Source organism: Wyeomyia smithii, chromosome 1 (assembly GCF_029784165.1).
Source record: "Wyeomyia smithii strain HCP4-BCI-WySm-NY-G18 chromosome 1, ASM2978416v1, whole genome shotgun sequence".
In the NCBI taxonomy this organism is placed as follows: Eukaryota; Metazoa; Arthropoda; class Insecta; order Diptera; family Culicidae; genus Wyeomyia; species Wyeomyia smithii.
Genome location: NC_073694.1, coordinates 118,366,503 through 118,386,249, shown reverse-complemented (window position 1 = coordinate 118,386,249; position 19,747 = coordinate 118,366,503). Strand labels below are relative to the sequence as shown.

The following is a 19,747-nucleotide window of genomic DNA, read 5'->3' as shown; positions in this document are numbered from 1 at the left end:
CTTTTCCTGAACCGCCTGTCACCAAATGTGTGTACTCCTATCCTCACGATTTTCTAGTTCAGTTCTGGATGATGAAAATACAAAACGCGCAATGCGCAGCACTTCAGCGACAAAATAGTTGCGCTTTCACTTAATTTACTGCTACCCTCACGATTTTCTAATTGAATTTTAAGTCCACTCGGTCTTTATATCCACTGAGTCAGAACTGGCGTTTGTTTTTCTTTAGCTGTCACCACATGTGTAGGTATACCTATATCCTGGGTATAACCTACCAGGACTTTCTCCAGAAAACCCTGTACGCGCAATTGGCGCGGAATTAATACACACAGATTAACGTGGACTAACTGACTTTATTTTTGTACATCACTACTTAAATATACCCTACCGGTAACTCAGAGAGAGAGACTTTCTCCACTCTCTGTTTACCTTACTAATCTCTTAACCTATAATCTAGTACCGCATGTACGATAGAACGCATGCGAGAGCATCAACACCGTTGAACTGGCGACTTCTGTTTTGTTTACAACACAAAACTTGTTTATTTTTTTCGAGTTTGTTTGCCTGTAGCACAGCAGAAGGCTGCGCGAAGTTCTTTGCCGCCTATTGCATAATCTGTTGATACCTAGTATGTTGACAGAGCCATACGCGGTCCTCTGTCAAGAAAACCAAACGTTTCGCCAACGTTTGCTTAGCAGAACCGTTCGCGGTCTTTCTTCAAGATCTTTCCTGCTTTCTTTACAAATGATCTTGTTTTAGGGGACAACGGCAGGCGGCCGTGTCCTGGTTCTACACTCTACCTGTTTTTCATTTCTTTCAACGGAAGGTTTACTGTCTTTCGGACTAAGCTAAAATGTACCGTATCACAAAATTCTGATGGCAATCTTCATGCTGCCCCAACACGGGGGGAATAATGGCTGTCTGGCGACACACGCTGAGAAAAACCGCGCTGCTTCTGAGACGTGGTGACCAACCACAGGGCTAGTGCTGCTGCTAAGGAAGGACGACTGCTGTTGTCGCTGTACACACGCTGAGAAAAACCGCGCTGCTCCTGAGACGTGGTGACCAACCACAGAGCTAGTGCTGCTGCTGCTAAGGAAGGACGACTGCTGTTGTCGCTGTCTAGAACTATTATGAGCGGCTCCGGCTGAAACAGGCTCTTATATAGGCCAAATAGCATGTTTTCAATTGCAAGGTATATGATCCTGTCGACCGTGCTTGGGAAGCAAGCATATAACGACCAATCAGAGGTCGAATTTTTCGTTTTGACAAGGCTTTTCTATTTTTAATAGTACAATAGTGTGAATAATAACATTATAATTATCTTATTTTGGGAAGAATCTTAGAAGATTTTCCAATCTATTGCTGCAAGAACGAAGGAAATCCATCGAATACTAACCGATTTATTAGCATTTGAAATTGGACATATTTTTCACTTTTTTCGGTTTTAGATTTTCATTTCACATCCCTATGTAGCCGAACTTCCTGAGAGAAGTATTCTACTTCAAAATTCAAAGTCTATCCAATTCAACATTAAGTTTTAAAAGAGAAAACAATGCCAGAAATGGGAATTTATCTAAAAGATTGCCAACTTTTAGTCTGACGGAACATCAGAAAAAGAAACTGTAGAAGAGATTCTAAATTCAATTAAAAAAGTCCGCAATCATATTTAAAATTCAATTTATAATTAGTGAAAAATGAATTTTTATATATTAATTTTAAATAAGCACTTTGAATAAGGTCGAAATCCGTAACAAAGCTCAAAAACAATTGATGAAATATATGGATATATATATATATATATATATATATATATATATATATATATATATATATATATATATATATATATATATATATATATTTATATAAATATATATATATATATATATATATATATATATATATATATATATATATATATATATATATATATATATATTTATAAATATATATATATATATATATATATATATATATATATATATATATATATATATATATATATATATATATATATATATATATATATATATATATATATATATATATATATATATATATGCAGAGCTGTATGCCACCACGGGTCGGTATTTGGCGATTACCGTAGGCCACGGAAGTGCTAACTGCAATAACGCAGTCCCGGACCATCAGCGAGAGCTAGCCTAGGTTGTGGTGAGACTCAGGCATTGGGCCGCCGAATTCTCACAAAAGCCACATTATCCGGAAGCAGCTCTGACGGAGCGAATAGTGCCGCTCTCACCACCCAAATGCACTAATTCGCCCATTGGGATTGATGCCAGTAAGTTCCCAATTACGGTAACTGGTCGCAACGCCATATGATGAGAGTCGGATTTCGTTTTCGTACCACGATTCTGGGCTGGCACCTGCGCCGAGCTCCCTTAGTAAGGTCGTGTGACAACGGCTTGAAACGGCGAGACAACAACCGGTGCAGGGGTCTCCGTCCCGTAAAACCTGGCAGGCCTTCCAGTACGTTCCAAATTCATTGCCCGGTGGGAACCGGGCAGGAGTGGGATCAGATGTCCTTTCCTGACTTGCGCCGGTCGGGGGTGTCATAGTTGCTCATAAGGCGCTATGGCAGCCGCCCCTAGCCATGGCCTCACTGCTTCGGCATAGACTACCATGGGACCAGATAGGCGACCACTCCAGTATGGATAAGGATAGCGGCTGGAAGGGGGACCCACTTAACAAAAATGAACAGTAATAATGAAGATCAACAATTGGGCGCAGATGGGTTGAAAAACCCGTTTGCACGAGGAGGCATCCAGAGGTCTCCGCCGAGAAAGGCGGAGATGGATGCAGTAAAGGACGCCTGCGAAGACGGCAAAGGCAGTACGCCTACCGGATCGACGCAAGACATCGCAGTGGCTGGTCCACTGTTGATAAAGGCGGTCGGAAGACAGCGAGACACGCTACCGAAGGTAGTAGCGCTGTCGGAGCAGCTCGATGCCATAATCGAGTTTGCGAAAAGTCACACCAACACGACGAAGTACCTGAAGCAGGCTCTCTACATGCTTCGGTCCTCCGTCGATGCTGCGAAGAAGGAGCACGCCGAGCTCAAGGCAAGAGCGGTGGCTGCAGAGAAGAATGCAACGGAGGTGACCGGAAGGGCGACGAAGTCGGTCCAAACGGACACCTGCATGTTTGCAGCGGTTTGCGCCTCCGGGTCAGCCGCAAAAAGAGCAAGGCAGTCTCCGGGGGAAGCCCCCGAGAACAGCAAGAACCGGTTGGTTGTGCTAGGCCCGCGAGATAGCACACCAACGGCCTCCAAGTCCGCCGAAAAGTCTGCCGAAGTGGCAGCTACGGGAAACCCTTGGGTTACCGTGGGAGGAAGGAAGCGCCAAAAAGACAGCAAGCGCAACGACGAGAAGACGACAAATCGTCCAAAAATGGGAAAGAAGGCGCGAAGCAGGGGCGACGCCCTCATACTCAAGACGGAGGGGTCCAAGTACTCTGAAGTCTTGAAGAAAATGAGAGGCGAAACCCAGCTCAAGGATCTGGGAGCGGATGTGCGGACCATCCGTCGTTCTCGCACCGGCGAGATGATCCTTGAGCTCCGTAAGGATGCTAAAAACAAGGGCGCTGCCTACAAGACGGTAGCCGAGCAGGTCCTCGGGAAAGATGTGCAAATTCGGGCACTCACCTCAGAGGTGACTCTCCAGCTCAAAAACCTGGATGAAATCACCGAGAGGTGCGATATTGCACAGGCCCTCAAGGAGAAGTGCGGAGTGGAAGTAGCCACTGAGGTAATTCGCCTCCGAAAGGGTCCAGCGGGGACCCATGTGGCCACTTTCCGGCTTGCATCGGCCGATGCAACTCTGGCCCTGAAGACAGCCAAACTTAAGGTTGGCTGGTCAGTATGTCCCCTGAGCATACTCCAGCAGCCGGACGTTTGCTTCAGGTGTTTCGAGGGAGGACACAAGTCCTGGACCTGCAAGGGGCCCGATAGGAGCCAGTTATGTAGGCGTTGTGGTGGTGCTGGCCATAAATCTAAAGACTGCGGGGAGCCTCCCAAGTGCTTGGTATGTACTGGAAAACGGGACGCCAAGCACTTTATGGGAGGCCCATGGTGCCCAGCCGGTAAGGCGGCCACGAAACCACGGGCGTGAGGGTGACACAATTGAACCTGAACCATTGCTATGCGGCACAGCAGCTGCTATACCAAGCAGCGTCTGAGTCGCAGTCGGACATCGCAATCGTATCGGACCCCTACTGCATTCCTCCCGGAAACGGTAATTGGGTTGCAGATAAGTCCAGTACGGCGGCCATATGCACGACCAGCAAGTTCCCGGTTCAGGAGGTTGTGTCAACCTCAAATGAAGGATACGCGGTTGCCAAGGTGGACGGAGTGTTCTACTGCAGTTGTTATGCTCCGCCGCGTTGGTCTATCGAAAGGTTCACCCAGATGGTCGATTTGTTATCTATGGAGCTGACGGGACTAACACCCTTAGTAGTGGCGGGCGACTTCAACGCTTGGGCTGTTGAGTGGGGAAGCCGTCGCACGAACCGGAGGGGTCAGATCTTGTTGGAAGCTTTGGCAAAGCTCAACCTAGATCTGGTTGGAACCAAGTGTACATTCAGCAGAAATGGTGCGGAGTCGATCATCGACGTGACGTTCTCCAGCCCAGGACTGATCGTGAACTGGAGGGTAGACGATGGCTACACCTATAGTGACCACCAGTCGGTCTGCTATAGCGTAGTCCAGAACGTGAGGCGGCAGGCGACGGGTAGAGCCAATACTCCGACCGTCCGCGGGTGGAAGACATCGCATTTCGATGCCGAGGTATTTGCAGAAGCAATGAGAAGAGAGCGCGAGGGGGGCAGTTGGCTCCGCCCGAGTGCTGACCAATTAGTTGCCACATTATCGCGGGCGCGCGACGCCACCATGCCTAGGACCCGCCAACCTAGGAATGGTAAGTCACCGGTATACTGGTGGACCGACGCGATAGCGGACCTCCGTAGCGCGTGCCTCCGTGCAAGACGGATGTTGCAACGTGCACGTACCGATGCACAGAGGGTAGAGCGCCGTGTAGTATTCGGATCTGCAAGATCGGCGCTTAAAAGTGCGATAAAGGCGAGCAAAAGGGCCTGCTTCGATAGGCTATGCGCGAGTGCCAATACGAATCCGTGGGGCAACGCCTACAGAGTCGTAATGGCGAAGACCAAAGGCGTGTTGGCGCCTGCAGAGCGATCACCAGCGATGCTGGAGCGTATCATCGAGGGACTCTTTCCACGACACGAGCCAAATCCTTGGCCTCCGGTTGCTGAGTCTCACGTCCGACGTTCCAGTATCTCAGACACAGACCAGGGATGGTCAGCCAACCTGCCGGGCATCCAATCCGTGAGAGACGGCAGCCGTGCAGAGGTTGTGGAGGAGGTAAGGGTTACGAATGAGGAACTCATCGTGATCGCCAACTCCCTAAAGGTGAGCAAGGCACCGGGACCGGATGGAATCCCGAACTTGGCCATCAGGACGGCCATGAAAGTGGCCCCCGATCTGTTTCGAGCAGTCATGCAGAAGTGCCTGGATGACTGCCTCTTTCCGGACAGGTGGAAGCGACAGAGATTGGTGCTGTTGCCGAAGGCTGGGAAACCGCCAGGGGACCCATCGGCATACAGACCTATCTGTCTGCTGGACACTACGGGCAAGGTGCTTGAGAGGATTATCCTCAACAGACTGGTGAAGTACACAGAGGGTGTAAACGGTCTGGCAAGTAACCAGTTCGGCTTCCGGAAAGGTAGATCCACGCTGGATGCTATTCTCTCTGTCACCAAGACGGCAGAGGTAGCACTCCAGCGTAAGAGTTGGGGCATTCGCTATTGCGCAATCGTCACGCTTGACGTGAAGAATGCATTCAATAGCGCCAGTTGGGACTCCATAGCGCTCGCGCTTAGGAGCATCCACGTACCGGTGTCGTTGTACAAGATTTTGGAAAATTATTTCCAGAATCGGGTACTAGTTTACAACACGGAGGAGGGTCAGAAGTGCGTCCCAATCACCGCAGGGGTACCGCAAGGTTCCATCCTGGGCCCGGTGTTGTGAAATGTCATGTATGACAAGGTGTTGAAACTAAAGTTCCCTGTAGGGGTTGTGATCGTCGGTTTCGCAGACGACATCACGCTAGAGGTCTACGGCGAATCGATCGAAGAGGTCGAGTTGACGGCCGCGCACTGCATACGCAAGGTCGAAGACTGGATGCACTCTAGGAAACTGGAGTTAGCGCACCATAAAACGGAGGTTACGGTTGTGAACAACCGCAAATTAGAGCAACAGGCGGTGGTCAGAGTCGGTGACTGCACCATTACCTCAAGGCGTTCCTTGAAGCTCTTGGGGGTTATGGTTGACGATAAGCTCACATTTAAGAGTCACGTCGACTATGCCTGTAAGAGGGCTTCAACGGCCGCTGCAGGACTATCTCGAATGATGTCCAATAGCTCAGCGGTATATGGCAGCAAGCGTAAACTTCTTGCCAGCGTGGTTTCGTCCATACTTAGGTATGGTGGGCCAGCGTGGTCCAAAGCGTTAGGTACCAACAGTCATCGTCGAAAACTGGAAAGTACCTACAGGCTCATGTGCCTGAGGGTTGTGAGCGCGTACCGCACAGTGTCATACGACGCAATCTGCGTCCTGTCCGGCATGATGCCTATCAGCATAGCCATTAAGGAGGACGTAGTGTGCATGCCATTAAGGAGGACGTAGTGTGCATGCGCGGAGCGACATGATGGTAGTGAGCGGGCCAGACACCACTCCGGACAACCTAGTTCGGAGGATGTGTATAGACCCAAACATTTGGAAGGCGGTTTGTACAGCTGCCTCTCAAATAGTTTTAGAATTGCAAAACATGCGACAGGTTGACCACCGACACGCCAGTGTTAGCTAACGGCCAGTCTCCAGGTTAGTTAGCTAAGTTAGCAAAGAGATCTATAGAACCAAGAGGGTGCACAGAGCACAAAAGCCGCTCCCCGAAGCAATACCTAGCGGTGGTCCCGGGGAGTATTATGGGCTGGAGACTGGAGGGGTTTTAGTGGGTCCGGTCACTGATTCAAACCAACCCCACACTCCCTGAGGTTGGTCACCTCAGGGGTTTGGATGCAAATTTCCCCTCCACCTGAAACAAAAAAAAAAAAAAAAATATATATATATATATATATATATATATATATATATATATATATATATATATATATATATATATATATATATATATATATATATATGTATATATATATATATATATATATATATATATATATATATATATATATATATATATATATATATATATATATATATATATATATATATATATATATAGATATATATATATATAGATATATATATATATATATATATATATATATATATATATATATATATATATATATATATATATATATATATATATATATATATATATATATATATATATATATATATATATATATATATATAGGTTTTAAAAAGCAGAAACCAGCTCTACAAAACGCCGAAAACCTTAACCAAAGAGTGCAGAAAGTTACAAATGTCGCTTTAGTTTAATTGAACCAGTAGTTAATTTACGTAAGTCTAAAATGACAGAAAATTGTTCCAAAGCACGGTTCAAAATAAATTTCATAAATAATTTATGTGAAAATATTCTGAAACGTGAAGCACAAATTGATTCTAAATTATATCTTGATTTTAGCTGAGTGAAATAATGAAAATTTTGAGAGAATGACATTTTCTGCACGTTACACGTTTCGAAAAGCCCCAAGTGTGCCCTTTCTACTAGACACAAGATAAAACCAGATTATACCTCGTTTAGGATTACCCAATGGGCCGAGTTGCATTTCTCAGCCTTAAAAGTCGAAAAATCAACAGCAAATAGATGTTGGCCGAAGTAGGTAGCCCTTTTGAGAGTTTTGGAATGAAATAATGATATTAAAAACAAAATTCTTTCACAAATTTATTTTGTCAATGAATAAACGTGGTTGACCTTATACATTTATTCGTTTTAAAACCGGGGAAACCATCAATTTCTAACCGGGGATTCCGGGAAAAAACCGGATATTTGAAATTGGAAATCGGCGTACATCCTGTGTTCACTAGTTTCTAAGTGATAGCAGGAGCAAAATTGAAATAGCAAAAAAAATGTAACAACCAATCACAGTGGTCCAATAAGGCAAAAAGTGAAACTTAATTCCATAGCGCCTTTCAACTTCATTCTAGCTTAGTACTGTCTTCGGAGCAACTCCACCAACTCCACCTATAACCATAGCAAAAATTTTTTCGTTATCTACATAAGTGTCGCTAGTGAAGTACACATGATTATATTTTTAGAATTCTTCTTCGCAAAATGGCAACGGTTTGAAAAAAAAAATTTTGTTTCGACAAAAAAATCGACTTTGATTGTTTATAACTTTAGTTGCTGTTAATCAATCGCTTAAATCGTGTGTACTTCACTAGATAATCTAATGAAGAAGCATGGGCGCAACTACGGGGGGGCTAGGGGGGGCCCCCCCCTCAGCCCCCCCTAGAAAGTTTTTAGCCCCCCCTAGAATTTTCCAAAGAATGATTGTATTCAATATAAATACATTCAACTCGTGCTGTATCAAGAAGTTGTCGCCATTTTACTCGGTTTTGGGCTGTGTTTCACCAGTTTCCCAGACGTCTCATCACTTGCAAGTCTCTTTCGATCTGGTCGAGTCATCATGCACGCTGCGCTTCTTACTTTTTGGTGCCGGTAGGGTTTGCTGAAGAGAAGTGATTTCACAGGGTTGTCGTCCGACATCCTTACGACGTGACCGGTCCACCTCAACCTATTGTCTTTCGCCAGGTGTGCAATGGGGTTCTCTCCAAGCAGCGCTTGTAGCTAATGGTTCATGCGCAGTCGTCGTTATCCGTCGTCCGTTTGTACTCCATCGTAGATAGTCCACAGCACCTTCCGTTCGAAAACACCAAGAGGACTTCTGTAGAGGACTACCGGTTATATCAGGGTTTTGTAGTTTTTTGTATTAAAGTGGTCATGTCCGATCAGCACTGTGATTGGTGCGTACGTATGTAATATCTGAGAAGAACGGGCCGTCGATGAGAACGTGGTCAATTGTTTTGCTGTACGTTGGTCGAGGAAAGAAGGGACTTTGGACTGCCAGCCCGCGGGAAGCTGCGAAGTTGGTGCATAGCTGGCCGTTGTTGTTCGTCACGGTGTGCAGGCTGTGCGGGCCGATCACCGACTTACATAAGTCTTTCCTTCCGTTCGTGTCCCCAATGACGATCTTGATGTCTTTACGCGAGCAGCTATCGTAAAGTTTCTCCAGCTGTGCGTAGAACGTTTCTTTCTCTGCATCAGGTCTCTCTTCGTGAGGACAGTGCAGATTGGGAATAGTGTAGTTGTAGAACCAACCTTTTATTCTAAACAAACACAACCTGCCACTTCATCACACGACTCTGCATCCTGCCCAGCACTATAAAACCGCTACCAAGCTCATTGGTTGTGCCACCGCTTTGGTGGTACTCTGCCTTGCGGTCACAAATCCACCGTACCTTCTCTCCTTTCAGGCAAAGCTCCTGGAGCGCAAGGATGTCGAAGTGGCTTGATTCTAGCTGATCCAGCAGAATCCAGTCGACATCCGGGGCGTTGAGCGATCTACTGTTACATGTCCCGAGCTTTTAATCGTCGTCCTTATTTCGTCGGTTGGGTCATTCCCTTTTGTTCCGGTTCGTTTTGAATTCTTGATTCTTCGTAGTATGTTTATTTTAGTATGCTGCCTTACTAGGGCTGCGATGCCTAGTCTCGTGACGGGGCTGCCGTCTTAAGTGTAGCTGGCAAGACACCGCATTTCATAGTTCAGCCGTTCGGTCCAGATCAGTCGCTGTTTGAGCCGCCCCTAGCCTGTGGGGTTCAGACAAGCTGCTCTCTAAGGAGAACAACTACCCCTTTTCTGTCTGTCACCGGTCAGGCATGTCTAAACCCACCACACCACCCGCGTGTGTGTTTCAAGCGATGCCACGGAGGGTATTCAGATTGCCCTTCAGTGCGTATACAAAACGAAAAACCCGCAGTGTTCCAGATAAAACAGCCCTTCAAAAGATTCGGCAAACACAAACCCGAGTGTTCTCAACTTCGTGAGCCCTCGAGAGCCCGCATACCTACACGTGTTTTCTCAAACGCTTCATTTTTTTTTCAAAAGTACATATGAAAAAAATATTACAGGTGGTTGTAAGCGATGGCTAACATCCAACTATCCATTATTGTTCCATTGTCAATCTCTTCGTGGCGACTAATGCTTGTGTTCCCCGAAACTGCAAGCTCTCGGTTGCCCCATGTGCCGAAGTTCAAAATCCTCGGTTGGCGTGTATACGAATGGCTCTCCAGTGTTTTGTCTTGAGCTCGCGACGAAGGGTAATACGAAATGCCTTGCGTGGTGTGTTTATTAGCAGATGGGCCACATGCGCATTGGAGTGCTGTGGTTTCCCCATGCCTGCCACCGGTTCACCGGTTTTCCCTTGGTTGCTCGTATCCCAGTCGGTAACACGTGGAGGTAGGAATAGGGCAACCACACTGGGGTCTATTTTATTCCAGCTAGTACGGGTATGCTGTTGAAAAGCACTGCCCAGCCGTTTACCAAACCTGGCTCTCCTCAATATCAAATCAAGGTTGCTGAAAGAGGTTGGCGTTGACGCTGTACAAGATATTCAGTACATCTTCGGAGATTCTATCCCGAAGTGATTTTTTCTGCTGTTGCGACAATATTTTAAGCGTTATTAAATAAGCATATTAAAACTCCTTTTTCTGTTTCTTTTAAATTACATACCTGAAAACTAGCCCCCCCCCTAGAAATTTTCCTTAGTTGCGCCCATGTGAAGAAGCAACAGTTTTAATTTCAAGTCAACCGGATGTAACTTTTTCAGTTCTACTGCTCGCCGATTTTGAAAACATGGTTTTGTGAAAAACGCGTTTAATGTTTCAAATTGCTATAAATCTTAAAAACCGCAACAGTAAAGCCCCTAATAATTTTTTAACCTTCAGTCAGCTACCCCTGAGCCGCAAAGTTGTCCTTTCTGGGCTTTATCTTCCTCTTCTTCCTTTTATTTTATCTGATCTGTGGCTGCGTCTACACTCTTTCGTGGTATCAGACATGCGACGCTCAGTGACTTTGACGCAGTTGACGCAGCCATATCCCACGCAAAACTCAAACTCATATTTAAGTACTTTTGAGTATAGCTCTCAGTTAAAAAGTAACAAAAAACTCAAACAAAGAACGTACATAACGAGAACGGCTGATCTACTAAACAAATGGAAATTGTGAGTAAACACATGCTGAAGAGATGCTATAACGGTCGAAACTTGATGCAGCGACCTCTATACTACAAATTCGAAAGACGATATCGATCATAGGTAACTTCTACTAGTTTACAAAGCCTCGAAATTAAAAACAAAAACGAGCATCGCCAAAATAAACGAAAAATGTTTTTTTTGGAGCATGAAAGTTGTTTGGTAAAAATAGATTTAAACGAATTTGGAGTGTAGATCAGTACTTGAGCGATGTAGATTTTGATTCTAGGATAGTTTTAGCATGATTTAAGCCAGCGGTTCTCAACCTTTTTTTGTTCGCGTACCCCTTGGCGATATTTTTCATATCGATTGTACCCCCTGGCTTGGAATGTTTTCGCAGAGTGGAAAAGACTAGTGGTAGATCATGTTGTGGTAGTCTTGTTTAGGTTTCAAATTGAACTATGGTTTGTTTGATTGCTACAGTCATGTTTTAAAAGCAAGATTGAAAAACAAATGAAGTATTTTAGAGAAAAATGGCTTTGTCCGCCATTACTGATTTTTCTTTCGCGTACCCCCTGAAGGCTTTCGATTACCCCCAGGGGTACGCGTACCCCAGGTTGAGAACCGCTGATTTAAGCCAATAAAAAAAATGACAAGAAAAAAATTTTTTTGGTAGATATAACCTCTTAAAAGTAAGTTTTTTGTACTGAACTTTTGCTAGTTGCATTTTACAGGAAAGTGTTGTTTTTGCCAAAGACCATATATCTCCAGAACTTTCCCTTACAAAGTTATATCATATTTTAGCTTATGTTTTCGATAACTTCAAGAACGTACAGGTTAAAAAGGGGCTAATGGAATCATGATGTCAATACTTTTCCTTGAAGTTAAGCTGAAGTACTATAAACTTCTTTAGGTTCCATTTGTCCCAATCCACCCATTTTAGAGTACGGCAAGCACATGTCACAGTAGGTTTTCACATATCAAAAATTCTAACTTTTTTGTGTTAAGAGATAGAGGAATGGTTTATTCGGCAAAGTTTTAGAACGTGCAAAAACATGAAACTTTGCGGAACAAACAAAATTCCTATCTTCATTGGGAACAGAGAGACAGAGTATTTCATGTAAAAGTTGCTTAAAAGTTAGTTTTTTGTACTTAACTTTTGTTAGTTACATTTTACAAGAAAACGTTGTTCTAAAGAAGCATTTGAGCATACAAAACACACGTTTTTGTTGAAGACCACATATCTCCAGGACTTTTCCTTACAAAGATATAGCACATTTCAGCATTTTTTTCGATAATTTTAAGAACGTATAAAGGAAAAAGGGGCAAGTGGAATCATGATGTCAATTCTTTTTCTCGAAGTTTAGCTCAAGTGCTCAAAACTGCTATAAGCTCCATCCGTCCCAATCCACCTTATCTTTATTCTAAACGTTGTTGAAGTTATCGAAAAAATATGCTGAAATGTGCTATAACTTTGTGAGGAAAAGTCCTGGAGGTGTGTGGTCTTCAATAAAAACGTGTGTTTTGTATATTCAAATGCTTCTTTAGAACAACGTTTTCTTGTAAAATGTAACTAACAAAAGTTAAGTGCAAAAAAACTAATTTTTAAGTAACTTTTACATGAAATACTCTGTCTCTCTGTGCCCAATGAAGATAGGAATTTCGTTTGTTCAGCAAAGTTTCATGTTTTTGCACGTTCTAAAACTTTGCCGAATAAACCATTCCTCTATATCTTAACACAAAAAAGTTAGAATTTTTGATATGTGAAAACCTACTGTGACATGTGCTCGCCGTACCTTTAAATGGGTGGATTGGGATAAATGGAACCTAAAGAAGTTTATAGTACTTCAGCTTAACTTCAAGGAAAAGTACTGACATCATGATTCCACTTGCCCCTTTTTAACCAATACGTTCTTGAAGTTATCGGAAAAATTAGCTAAAATATGATATAACTTTGTAAGGAAAAGCCCTGGAGATATATGGTCTTGGGAAAAAATGTGTGTTTTGTGTGCCCTAACAATTCCTCCGAAATACACTTTCGTGTAAAATGCAACTAACAAAAGTTCAGTACAAAAAACTAACTTTTAAATAAGTTCCATGTAATATACTTTATAACTTTGTACCGAAAAGAGATAGGATTTTCATTTGTTCAACAAAGTTTCATATTTTTTAATTTTCTACAACTTTGCTAAATAAACAATTCTCCTATCTCTTAACACAAAAAAGTTAATTTTTTCATTTTTAGTATAGTAAACTTTTCATATTTTTGACAATTTGCGATTATGCGGGTCATTCATACAAACGATTGCTCCGAAGACACTATTAAGCTAGGATGAAGTTGAAAGGCGCTATGGAATTAAGTTCCACTTTTTGCCTTATTGGACCACTGTGAATGTGAATGAACAACTTGCTGCGTTCTATGACCTAACACTACTTCGTCAGCAACAATAGAATCGCACCCAACACCGACCCCATGCGTCCTCCGGTTGTCAACCTAACACAGCAATCAGCTGTTGGAGACGGGCGTTTTCTGACGGCGCGTTTACGAGATCCGAAAATTATGCACCTCGTACGTCTATACCTTGCGTACATGCATGACTAAGACCCAACGGTTTGCTACAACGATATGACGAAAATCAGCATACAATTTACTTTGGCATTAGAGGGACTACCAGTAGCTGCGGAGGAGCTCATGAAATTTTTCTTCGAGGTACATAAAGAATTCGGCGTACCGAAACAAGCGGCTTCCAAAGACCTTAATTCTTATAGTAGACACCTGAACAACCAGAGGATTCAATCCCTGCAACGCGCAAGAGAAAGTGCCGACAAATTTTATAGACCGAATTTGCGGAAATAATGACTCCTTTGGATGAGAAAGAGGTAAACAATGCTCATTCAATCAACCTACTTCCCAAATTTTCTTTACTAAAACAGAATGCGAATGAAATTTTGATTTATTGTCAAAATTTCAATCGCATGAAAAGCCCTGAAAAAACGAAGGAAATTTATAAAAATTTACTTAGCGCATTCTTTTCTATTATTCTGGCAACTGAAACCAGCTGGGATGAAAGTATAAAAAGTGAAGAAATTTTTGGTAGCGCCTATAATGTATTCAGAGATGATAGGAATTTTGTGAGTCCCGAAAGAAGTCAGGCGGCGGAGTACTGATAGCTGTTTCGTCTAACTATAGTTCAGAAATTATCAAAACAACAAAAGTTAAAGAATTTGAGCATGTGTGGGTTAAATCACACATAGCAGGTGAAATACACGTGTTTGCCTCAGTGTATTTCCCTCCTGACCATGCTCACAACACCACTTATGAGACCTTCTTTCAAGTTACTGAACAAATTTTGTCACAGCTTCCTCCCGAGGTTAAAATCCATATTTATGGAGACTTTAATCAACGTCATGCAGATTCGATGAAGGACTCAGAAAATAGTTACTGAACAAATTTTGTCACAGCTTCCTCCCGAGGTTAAAATCCATATATATGGAGACTTTAATCAACGTCATGCAGATTCGATAAAGGGCTCAGAAAATGAAAGTATTCTTCTTCCAGTCGTTGGGGACAATGAAACACTGCAACTTATTTTTGACAAAACCGCAAATTTCGGACTGAACCAGATCAACCACATCAAAAATCAACAGAACTGTTACTTAGACTTTTTGTTTACGAACATTTATGATGATTTCTGTGTGAATCATTAAATCCTCTATGGAAAATGAGGCGTATCACACGACAATTGAATACTCTTTATTTATACATGCGCACCAAAGACCCAACGACTATGAATACGAGGAAGTCTTTGAATATGGAATGCAAATTATGAAAATATTCGCAATAGATTATACAATGTTGACTGGCAATTTATTCTTAAGAATAGAGGAAATGTCGAGGTGGCGGTGGATACTTTTTATGAAGTTTTATCTAAACATATAAAAATGCAGCTCTGTCTGTCTGTCTGATTCATATAGGCTTGGAAACTACCGAACCGATCAGCGTGAAATTTTGTATACAGGGGTTTTAGGGGTCGAAAAAAGTGACTAAGTTAGTTCGAGACCCCTCCCTCTTCTGCAAGGGAGGGGTCCCATACAAATGAAACACAAATTTCTGCACATCTCGAGAACTAACCAAGCAAATGGAACCAAATTTGCATTGTGGATGTTTTTAGGAGTAACAAATATGTCCATATTGATTCGACACCCTTCCCTCTTCCGGAAGGGAGGGGTCTCATACAAATGAAACACAAATTTCTGCACATCTCGAGAACTAACCAAGTAAATAGAACCAAATTTGGTAGGTGAATGTTTTTAGGGGTAACAAATATATCCATAATGGTTTGACACCCCTCCCTTTTCTACAAGGGAGGGGTCCCATACAAATGAAACACGAATTTCGCACTGCTCGAGAACCAAGCAACCAAATAGTGTCAATAGTGTTTCGACACCATTCCTTCTTCTGGCATGTCTCCAAATACCATTTCGAAATCCAAGATGATGACTTCCCGTTTCTGAGAAATAGTGGCAAATGACCCAACATGGGTATTTCCGGAATTGTTATGATACACTGAAGCCACAAATCGACCTCAGACAACATTTCGAATTGTAAGATGGCGACTTCCGGTGTCTGGAAAACAGCCGAAAATGACCAAATACCACCCAATATAAATGTTTCTTCAACCAGATTGGCGCTTAGAGGCCAAAAATTGTCTCCTAATGCCATTCTGAAATCCAAGATAACGACTTCCGGTTTTTGAAAAACAGCGGCAAATGTCCAAATTCCCAATATGGGTATTTCCGGGATTGTTATGATGCACTGAAGCCACACTTTCGAGCTCAGACAACATTTTGAATTGTAAGAATGCAACTTCCGGTGTCTGGAAAACAGCCGAAAATGGTCAAATACCACTCAACATGAGCGTTTCTTTAATCAGATTGACGCACGGAGGCCAGAAATTGTTCTCAAAAGCCATTTTGAAATCCAAGATGGCGACTTCCGGTTTCCGAAAAACAGCGGCAAATGACCAAATACCACCTAATATGGGTATTTCCTGAATTGTTATGACGCACTGAAGCCACAAATCGACCTCAGACAACATTTTGAATTGTAAGATGGCGACTTCCGGTGTCTGTAAAACAGCCGAAAATGACCAAATACCACCCAATATGGGTGTTTCTTTGGCCAGAATGACGCTCAGAGTCCAGAAATTGTTTACAAATGCCATTTTGAAATTCAAGATGGCGACTTACGGTTTCTGAAAAACACCGGCAAATTACCAAATACCACCCAATATGGGTATTTCCGGAATTGTAATGACGCACTGAAGCCACAAATCGACCTCAGACAACATTTTGAATTGTGAGATGACGACTTCCGGTGTCTGGAAAACAGCCGAAATTGCTCAAATACCACTCAATATCAGCGTTTCTTCAACCAGATTGACGCACGGTGGCCGGAAACTGTTCCCAAATGCCATTTTGAAATCCAAGATGGCGACTTCCGGTTTCCGAAAAACAGCGGCAAATTACCAAATACCACCTAATATGGGTATTTCCGGAATTGCTATGATGCACTGAAGCCACAAGTCGACCTCAGATAACATTTTGAATTGAAAGATGGCGACTTCCGGTGTCCAGAAAACAGCCTAAGGTGACCAAATACTACCCAATATGAGTATCACCGGATCCATTCTGGGAAACAGCCGAAAATAACCGAATACTACTACATATGGATATGCCCGTAATCGGAATGATGTAGAGAAGCCAAGCATTGACCCTGGACACCATATTGAATTAGAAGATGACCACTGGATACAACGAAAATAACTGAAATGCACCCAAAATATATAGCCGGAATAGAGGTCATGTGCAAAAGCCAAAAGTCGAGGATGTTGTCATTTTGATAATACTAATCATTTTTAAACGATATAATCGAATCGCAAGGAATCAATGAATTTAAAATGTTTAAAATTATTAAATCAAACACTTAAATAGGCGGGACGAAGTTTGCCGGGTCAGCTAGTTTGATATAATCAAGCAGCAAATACCCCTGAAAAAGGAGACGTACTGGAAATACAAAAAAACCTGTCTGGTATAATGGTCATATTAAAAATTTGAAAAACCGTAAACAAAAAGCACCTACAAAAGACACAACAGTAGTGAAAATTTAGCAATCTATTTATATATATGTGATCAACTTAATCAGTAATGCGTTTGATGAATATAATGCAAAAACTGAACTTGAAATAAAATCCTGTCCGAAGAACTTCTATAGTTACGTGAAAACTAAACTAAAATCTGACAATTTTCCCTCTATAATGCATCTTGACGAAAATGTCGGGGATAACTCGGAAAGGATTTAAATCTTTTTGCGAAATTTTTCCAAGAAATCTATACAACATTTTCTGAAGAGGATCGCGACCGCGATTATTTTGCATTTCATCCAAACTTCTCTAGGGCTATTGGTGTAAACCAAATTCAAGTGCAGGATATTTTCAGGCGTTGAATAGCTTAGATGCCTTAAAAGGTCCTGGACCTGACGGAATTCCGCCAGTATTTATGAAAAATCTTGTAACGGAGCTTAATGCTCCATTGTTCTGGCTCTTCAACATGTCACTGGAATATGGATACTTCCCATTAAAATGGAAAAGCTCGTTTCTAGTGCCTATTTTCAAACCAGGCCGGAAATCCGACATACGTAATTATCGTGCAATAGCCCTAATCTCTTGCATTCCTAAACTATTCGAAGCAATTGTAAATGAAAAACTATTTTTCCAAATTGAAAACCGAATAACTGAGAAGCAACATGGCTTCTTCAAGGGCCGTTCAACATCAACCAATTTACTTGAATTTATAAATTATTCATTGAATGCAATGGATAATGTAAACCATGTAGAAGCTCTTTACACAGATTTCAGTAAGGTATTTGATCGCATGGACATACCAATGCTACTTTTCAAATTGCAAAAAATGGGACTTGAGCCAGAACTCCTGAAGTGGCTCGAATTCTATTTAACCAATCGCCAACAAATAGTTAAATTTAACGGACAGAACTCAACTCCAATTCTAGTCACTTCTGGTGTCCCCAAAGGCTCTCATTTATGACCTCTTCTTTTCATCTTGTACGTTAACGACATTTCCTTTATTCTCAAAAAACCAAAAGTGTTAATTTATGCCGACGATATGAAGCTCTTTTTGGAAATAAGAAATGAAGAAGACATCAATGCATTCCACAATAAAATATAAATATTCTACGCATGGTGTAAAAAAGCTCACTAGAGTTAAATGTAAAAAATGAAACCACATATTATTCTGTCGAAAAAGAACAACACCAAACATTAAAATATCATTAGGAAACCAAACGTAGCAAATTGTGAAAGAGTTAGGGACTTATGAGTTGTCTTAGACTTCAAACTAACCTTCATTGACCACTACAACACAATAATCCACAAAGCTAATAAAATGCTAGGATTTATAAAGCGCTTTTGTTACAACTTTCAGGATCCGTATACCATCAAAACATTATATGTAGCCTATGTAAGATCGATACTGGAATACTGCAGCATTGTATGGTCACCCTATACAATCACGCACGAAGAAAGAATAGAATCTGTACAAAAGCAATTTCTATTGTATGCTATTCGTAAAATAGGGTGGTTATCATTTCCTCTTCCATCGTATGAAGCACGTTGAATAAAGAATAAAGTAAAGTAAAGTAATTGAATAAAAAAAATTTTTCACCGAAAATTTCCGGGGGCCGGAAAGCATTACCCGGTCCGTTCCGAAGTCCGGATGGCTCCGTTCCGGTCCGGTCGGGAAAATGATCGGACTTCGGACCGGACCGGACCTGTTGGTACGAGGAGACTCTGATAAAGAGAAAGTCACAGTAAATGGTTGGTCTCTATTCATATCGTGTGTGCTAGCCATGCTCGCATGTGATAGATTGGTTCATTGCTCGCGTAAGTTTGTCTCAAACACTTTTATCACTTTTTACCGCTGGGCAACGAAATAATGTTGATAGCTAGCATATTACAAAATTGACCAACAATTTATCTATTTATTATTAATCTGACAAAACATTTGCCAGTTCCTAGAGACAGTTTGAGACAGTTTGATGAATTTGAATAAATATTGAAAAGATATTAGTCAGCAACTCTCCAAGGAACAAGGTGGAGTGGAATTAGCCTGGACGTTTGCGTCTTTCGGAGTTTTTAGCATTGAGGACCAAAGAGATCCCATCGTTTCGTATTTTTCTTAGAAACTTCATAAAATTTCACATAAAATATCAAATGTTGAAGGATGTACAGTCCCTCTACAATTATGGATCAGTCAACGTGTTGTCTAAATGTTCAAAAATAGATATAAAATCAGAAAAGTTATCAACTACGAATGTTTTACTACCTATCAACAATTAGTTCACTGCAGTTGATGCGTGTAAATCGGATAGGAAGAAAAATATCACTTACATAGCAAAA

General features: G+C 42.1%; 1 protein-coding gene across 10 annotated transcripts in view; it reads left to right on the top strand.

Moving 5' to 3' along the window:
- The window catches only part of LOC129720069 (inhibitory POU protein), a 368,998-nt gene that overhangs the window by 250,708 nt on the left and 98,543 nt on the right, over positions 1-19,747 (top strand). The window contains exon 1 of one of the 10 annotated variants that reach the window (XM_055671530.1): positions 13,622-14,153. The exons of the other annotated variants lie outside the window; for them this stretch is intronic. Coding sequence (XP_055527505.1) covers positions 14,130-14,153 — 24 coding nt within the window. The 5' untranslated portion in view covers positions 13,622-14,129. Of the gene's footprint in view, positions 1-13,621; positions 14,154-19,747 lie in introns of those variants that run through there. 10 annotated transcript variants of the gene reach the window in all.